General features: G+C 43.2%; 1 protein-coding gene across 1 annotated transcript in view; it reads left to right on the top strand.

The window, feature by feature from the left end:
- BTNL2 (butyrophilin like 2) overlaps positions 1 to 7,193 on the top strand; it is a 38,859-nt gene that overhangs the window by 21,098 nt on the left and 10,568 nt on the right. The window contains exons 2-4 of the mRNA XM_013006995.1: positions 2,004 to 2,351; positions 4,091 to 4,372; positions 6,884 to 6,904. Of these exons, the coding sequence (XP_012862449.1) occupies positions 2,004 to 2,351; positions 4,091 to 4,372; positions 6,884 to 6,904 (651 nt within the window). The remainder of the gene's footprint in view (positions 1 to 2,003; positions 2,352 to 4,090; positions 4,373 to 6,883; positions 6,905 to 7,193) is intronic.

Raw genomic sequence — 7,193 nt, 5'->3', positions numbered from 1 at the left:
TCAGGGGGGGAAATAATGAAAAAGCAACATCATTTCCATATTTAACAGGGAAATATTGGGAAATTGGAAATCCACTTGTAAATCTCCGTGGCTGAATTTTTTCATCAAAATGGTAGGCCATTTTAAGAGGTTATGAAGAAACAATGGCAAAAGGAAACATAGTGTCAACCTGTGTGGACACATGACACATGATGTGCAGAGGCTGTCTTCTCTTCTCTGAGGCTCAGTTTCCTCACCTGTCAACAAGGGCAACCTGACGGGACAACTTCATTGGGAACTTCACAGTGGCCATCATCAATGAGGCATCCAAGCCGCGCTCCCCTGCGGGTCGTGAGGACCACTTGGGCTGTGTCTACGTGATGATGAGCAGCAATGAAACACGACGAGGTTCCTTGCACAGAGAAAATGCCCAGGAGCACTCGAAGACGAGAAGGGCATTTATGTGAACCTTGCAATTACTGAACAAAATAGCATCGACCATTTTAAACGTGTAAATTATTAAGTATCCCTGGTTAGTGGTTGACATCAATGAAGAGGCAAAAAGTGACTGAACATTGATGAGGCCCAAATTTCAAGTGAAATCATTGCCTTTCATCATCCACAGATATTCTTGGGAGAGCTAGATTTTACAGAGCCCCCAATACCTAGAATCTTACCCTCTCCTCAACCAATAAAAAGGCTAAGCTCACTTCCTTAGAGAGGTCAAGAGAAACCCTACAAAACTATAATCTAATGAGCAGGCTTATGAACTGGATTTTTGGGAAGGTGATTATGACAATAATTAAGTAATTAATTAAAATAAATCCACACATTATATTGAGACTAACAGCAACCTCGGGACGACCACTTTAGAAAATTTGTTACTATTGTCATGGCTCATTCACTCATTGCCATTGAGTTGATTGTGACTCACAGTGAGCCTATAGGACATTCTAGAACTGTGTCTGTGGGGTTTCAAGACCTTAACCCTTTATGGGAGTAGAAAGCTTCATTTTTCCCGTGACCAAGCACCTGATGGTTTTGAACTGCTGGCCTTGTGGTTAGCAGCCCAATGCGTCATCATGATGCCACCAGGGTTCCTCCTATTGCCATTGGGCACCATTCAGTCAGCTCCAACTCAGAGCAGCTGCAAGTACAACAGACTGGACACTGCTGGGGCCCGGGCCATCCACCTCCTCCGCGTTGTTATGTTTGTAGACACGGTGTCACTCTTTCTTCCAGAGGGGCCTTCTCTTTTTCTGTCGCCCTCCCCTTCACCAAGAGTGATGGCTTTTTTCAGGATCTAGTCTCTCTTGATAACATGCCCAAAGTACAAGAGACAAATGTCAAAATAAATATATTAATTAATTAAAAAAAAAGACGGATGTCACTTCCAAGGGACATTCCAGCTGCACTTCGGAGCTAGACTTGTTTGCTTTCCTGGCAGTCCGTGCTACTTTGAATATTCTTCACCAACACCACTATTCAAATGCATAAGTTCTATGTTCTCGCTGATTTCAGTGGATTAAACTAGAATAGATCGAGGTGCTGAGCTTGAAGGGGAGCTCTGGTGGTGGTGTGAGGTTGTTCTGTGTTGGACGGCTAAGGGCAAGCAGTTCAACTCCACAAGCAGTTCCCTAGGAAAAAGAGGAGGCTTACTCCTCCCATAAAGTCTGTAGTCTCAGGAGCCCAGGGAGGCAGTTCGACTCTGTCCTATAGGGGCGTTTTGAGTCAGAGTCCACATGATGGCAGTAACCTTTGACTTAGAGCCTTACAGGGGCACTGAGAATAGCAAATTTGTCTCAAAATCTCAAAGGTATAAGCGATATATCTAACATTCATGTAATTTTCATTATCTTAAAGGGAGCCAAAACAACTGTACAGAGACATCATCATCCTGGGGTTCTCTAAAAACCTTGAACTAAAGTCCCCCTCTTCCAGGTGCTTCCATGTCAACAAGTTGTACATCAGCAAGTAAGCATATTGAGCCCCAGTTAGTGTTTCTTTTTCCCTCCATTTTTCAGATGACTTTAAAGTGATTGGTCCTGCCTATCCGATCCTGGCCAAGGTTGGGGAAGATGCCTTACTAACCTGTCAGCTCCTTCCAAAGATGGCTTTGAGGCACATGGAGGTGAGGTGGTACCGCTTGGAGCCCTGCACATCTGTGTCTGTATACCAGGATGGGGCTGAGGTCACCGAGATGCAGATGGAGGAGTACAGAGGCCGGGTAGAGTGGAAAGAAGTCAACATTGCCGATGGCAGTGTGGTTCTCAAGATTAACAACATCCAACCATCTGACAACGGGCAATACTGGTGCCGGTTCCAAGAGGAGTACCATCATGCAGAAACAAGCTTGCAGCTCAACGTAGCAGGTGACTATCTGGAAAGAGACATAGGGCCTCAGAGGGAACAGTAGGTCGTGTGTGGTAAGATTATTGCTGGTTGAAGAATTCCCTTGGAGTCACCAAGGACATTTCTGAAGCCCAGTCTTTACCTCTGACTCATCTGAAGTCAAGGGGTCCGAGAGTCTTCAACACACGTTCACTTATCACATATCTTCCTAAGTTTAGTCTTCACGGTCTTCCCTGCTCTTGAGGATCATTTGGAATCCACGCAGTGTAGTCATTTGCAGTTTTACGGAGGCCTGCCTCTGTGCCACCTAAGGCGGAGGGTAAGAACAAGCCGTTTTCTGAGTGAGCACAGCCAGCTGACCATCAAGCGTCTGTATCTCAGTGGAGTTGGCTATTCTCTATCCAGCCTCAGGTCTGCAGTCCTTGTTGTTTGCACCAGACATCAAGTTAGAAAGCTAGTGGTGGGATGAAAGTGGCTAAACGCATTGTGCTTTTATGGAGATGATCATATAATAGTGCCCGGTGAATGTAGTCATGTCCGATGATCAGATTATTATGTACTCCTGTTCAATGACTGCTTCTGGAACATGTCTCATTTGAATGGCAATGCTTCCCAGAATGCTCCTGGAATTGCCCAGCCAAAAATGGGTGGGGAAGAAGAGTTATCGAAAGAAGGATCTCTGTTAGGGAAAGAAATCCTGAAAAGTACAATGGCATGTGGTTTCCTAACAGGAACGCCTCCTCCCTGTGGAAAAGAAATGAGGACACATTTCTTCACCTGCCAGGGAAATCGTTCTCAGGCTGATGCCATTTTTTCCCTTTCCTTTCCACAAGAGTATTTCCTCTAGAATCTGCTTGTCCTTAAATACTCATGACAGTTACGGTCATGGCCACCCATGACTGGCCGTATGTTCAAAGCGATTGCCCATGGATGGCAGCCCTTTTGTTACTGAAACATGGGGGTGGGGCACATGAATGTCTCTCGGTATTTGGACATCTGAAAGTTGGCTATGCAACTTCTAAGGTTCTGGCTGAAATGACTGAGCCTCTTGTCATCAGGAAGTGCTAGAGCCAGAGTTCCCAGCAGTGGGGAATCTATAGTCACCTTTGCTTGGGTTTAGAAATTGCAGTGTTGAATCATATTACAAAGCAAATTTATACTTGTGGTAAATGCTCTTTAAAAAAGGTTTCTCAACAATATTTTCCCCAGTGGATGGAATGTTTAGTGGGAAGTCCCCATTTCATTTGCCTCCGTTTTTAACTTGCAACTCAAGATCACAACCACCAAGGAAAGGGATGGGAAAATTATTGCCCAAGGGTGAGATTTCTCCCTTTATAGTAAATAGCTTGTTTTAATTGAAATGGAGAAATCATCCAAAATATCAAAGGGGCCGACACAGATAATATTAAGATGAAAAAGGCAGATTTCTGGCATGGGAGAGGGCTTCAATAAATTATCAAAAGTCAGGCGCAGTATTAAAACGTGAGGAAAAGGTCCTCTCCCTCCTTTCTCTCCCTCTTTTTCTTCGTCTCCTGTCTGGATCTGGCAAATGACGCTGCTCCGGGGCTAAAACGAAAAGCCCCCGCGTGGGGAACCATTAAATAGGAACGAATAGAAAGGAGGAAGACTTTGGGTCATTTTCTGCTTCTTGGCCTCATGAATTTCTTAACGCTCCCTGTGAGGAATAGCTCTGAATTGCAGTCTTTGTGATTTGTGGCTCTCTGACTCTAGACTTCGGTAACGTGCTTTCCCATCATAGCTCTGGGATCTGCCCCCGACATTCACATGGAGGGCACTGTGGACAGTGGAGTCGAACTTGTGTGCACTGCAAAAGGCTGGTTCCCAAAGCCTGAAGTGTACTGGAAAAATGCCAGAGGAGAGAATATACCGACGCTTTTAGAACACCACATCCAAGGTGAAGATGGCCTGTTCTATGTGGAATCCATGCTTGTGGTCCGGGACTCTGCTACGGAGATCCTGTCCTGTGTCATCCACAGCCCCATCCTTGGTGAGGAGAAGTGGTCCACCATCTCCATCCCAGGTCAGTGCTCAATCTCTTGGAGCAGTGTGTTCAGAGTAATAGATGGTCCAGGAATTGTTCCATCACTCCTAGTGACTTTTTATCAAAACATCTCCATGATGTATACTCACAGGTTTTACAAATCTATCAACTATTTGCCTCTGGAAATAGACATACGAGAGTTTGATTGTCCAGCTGCTAAGCTGTTGAGTTATTCTCAGGTTCTCCTTCCCCCCCTTCATTTCCTCATTGATTTTCTCTCATCATGTGCATGCATATCATATTTTAAAGAAAGTGAAACTAAATTCTTTTAAGGAAAGGGTATTCTTTGTGTATTGTGGTGATCACTAGATAGAGATAGCTATTTCCATAATAGCATCTTAATTATAAAGAACATTTATAAATGTATTTAATTATAAATAACATTTACAACAACACGTGAAGTCCAGGATAGGTGCATCTATAGAGACAGTAACTGGATTAATAATTACTTAGGGGCATGGCAGGGAAGGTTGAGGGGAAATAAGGGCTAACAACAATGAATAAGAGAAGAAAATGTTCTGAAGTTGTGGTGGTGATTGCCCAACTCTTCTTAATATGTTTGAACAATTAAATAATATGATACGTGAATCATATGCTAATAAAACTATGAAAGAAGTCACGGCATTGTGGGAGGTCCTCAAGGGTCAGAGGTCAGATGACACCGTTCTTCTGTGAAGTCCGGGATGCAGGGTGGATCGGTCTATTCGTCTCCAGGCCATCGGAGCAGTTGATCCAATGACTTGCCTTCCTTTCTCCATGGTTGTGAATATGAGTTATAACTGACTCGCTCCCTTCCAGCTCTCTCTGTCATATGGTTTTTGTCACACATTTTCAAAATTCATGTGGCTGCTGAATTCAGGCTTCAAAGACTTGAATAGAGAAAGAACAGTCTAGCCAATGGAACATCAGAGAATTGATTGAATGAGGCGGGGGAAGCGTCTGTGCACCGGATGTGATATTGAATTATACTTTACACTCTTAGTTGCCTTTCTTTCTGGCTGGCTGAATGACCTCAGAGCCAACACACAGCACGCTTGCGTTTCAGTGTGGGTTGTGATGGCAATGCTGTTATGGACTGAACTGCATCCCTCCGAACTATGTGCTGTAATTGTAATCCCTCTATCCAAGTCCCTGTCTGGTGGTGCGGTGGTTCCAGCACTCGACTGCTAGCGGAAAGGTGGGTGGATTCAATCCAGGAGACGCTCAGTCGAAGGAAGATAAAGCAAGAGCTGCAGCCTTAGCAACCCTAGGGGCAGATCGACTCTGACCAATCGGGTTGCTAGGAGGAAGAACTGAGAGAAAAGTTTTGGCATCCTTGTAGCTAGGATACCATTTGGCAATGTTTGCTTAGTTATGTTAATGAAGAAGAAAAGTATGGCGTGTCCTGTGGTAATTACCTCTTGAGATGTAAAATGAATGAATCAGGTGTAGAATAAGCAAGGAGAAATTTGCCAGGACACCTAATGGCCATCCAAGACGCGAAGCTCAAGGGACAAGGACTTTCGCTGAGAGCTGACAGTGAGAGAGCCTTCCACTAATCCCGGCACACCCAGTCTGGACTTCCAGCTTCCTAAACTGTGAGGAACTAAATGTTCATTTGTTAAAGCCAAAATACAGCAAGAAATAAATAAAATAAAATATAGCAACCAACGCCATTACAAAACCAAAACAGCTGAGCACGTCAGTGGAGAGTTAAACATCTTATTTTACTAAAAATTATAACATTGATGGAAATGATTTTTTAAATAACTTGAAATATTATTTATGTTCTAAATAATATTTAAAAGGCTGAAGAATTATCACAATGTATTACTCAATGATAAAGATAACATCTGTAATTATCTAGCCATTCATCTATCATCTGTCTTTCTAAACACACAGTCCACTCATGGAACCATATTAGCTAAAATAACTTACAACTTCACTAGGGAAATTAGCATATCCTGTGTGTACTTAAGTATAAACATATAGTTATTTTTGTGATTATAAATGGGTATAGAAAAAATAATATGCATATAAAATGTTATACATATATAAATATCATTCAAATACCACAGGAAGATATTACACATATAAATATCATTCAAATACCATAGGAAGATTCTCATGTATATAGATCATCTCTCCATTAGAATTATAGTTGATTATTTCTATGCCCATATGTTGTAAGCTTTCTATGTCTTTATGAAATGTGCATGCGTGATTTTTAAACTGATAGCTACATAGCATTATGTTCAATATCAGCATCAACAAACAGAAACTGGCGGTGGCAGGACTGAGAGCATATCTTTTGTGCAGAGACTAGGAAAACCAGTTGGGATAGCCAGGTTATTGCTGGGATTGATGAATGTTTTTTCTGTATTTACCTTTTTCTTGTTTTAGTGAATTGAGTTTTCCACCCGAAGTAAAACTTGCTTTTGTTTTATTGCAATCATGTCTACCTTTTCCTCACACCAAGTTCCTCAATATGTCAATCTCTCTCTTCTACAGAGAAACTCCAGACGGAGCTGGGTAAGTAAGACACACGGACACACACCAGAGCACAGAGCTACGGAGAGGGGGGAGGGCCCATGGTCAGGATGAGCGCCTGAGGCATGACTTGAACAGGCATCATGACTTGAACATGATGCTCAGACAGTATCAGAGGAGGCTGACGAAGTGCAGGCCTCCACGGGCTCCTTCCTGCAGGGATCCTTCCACTGCTTGCCAGTGATATGCCAGTAGGACAGCTTGGAGGCTAATGGAGATTCCAGAGCAGCTCACATGGAAGCCTGTTAGGGGCATGGATGTCATCTCTGCT

The sequence above is a fragment of the Echinops telfairi genome, unplaced genomic scaffold (genome assembly GCF_000313985.2).
Source record: "Echinops telfairi isolate 266 unplaced genomic scaffold, ASM31398v2 ScPeMD7_655;HRSCAF=1070, whole genome shotgun sequence".
In the NCBI taxonomy this organism is placed as follows: Eukaryota; Metazoa; Chordata; class Mammalia; order Afrosoricida; family Tenrecidae; genus Echinops; species Echinops telfairi.
The sequence above is the reverse complement of the archived record's forward strand: the minus strand, read 5'-3'. Positions and strand labels throughout refer to the sequence as shown.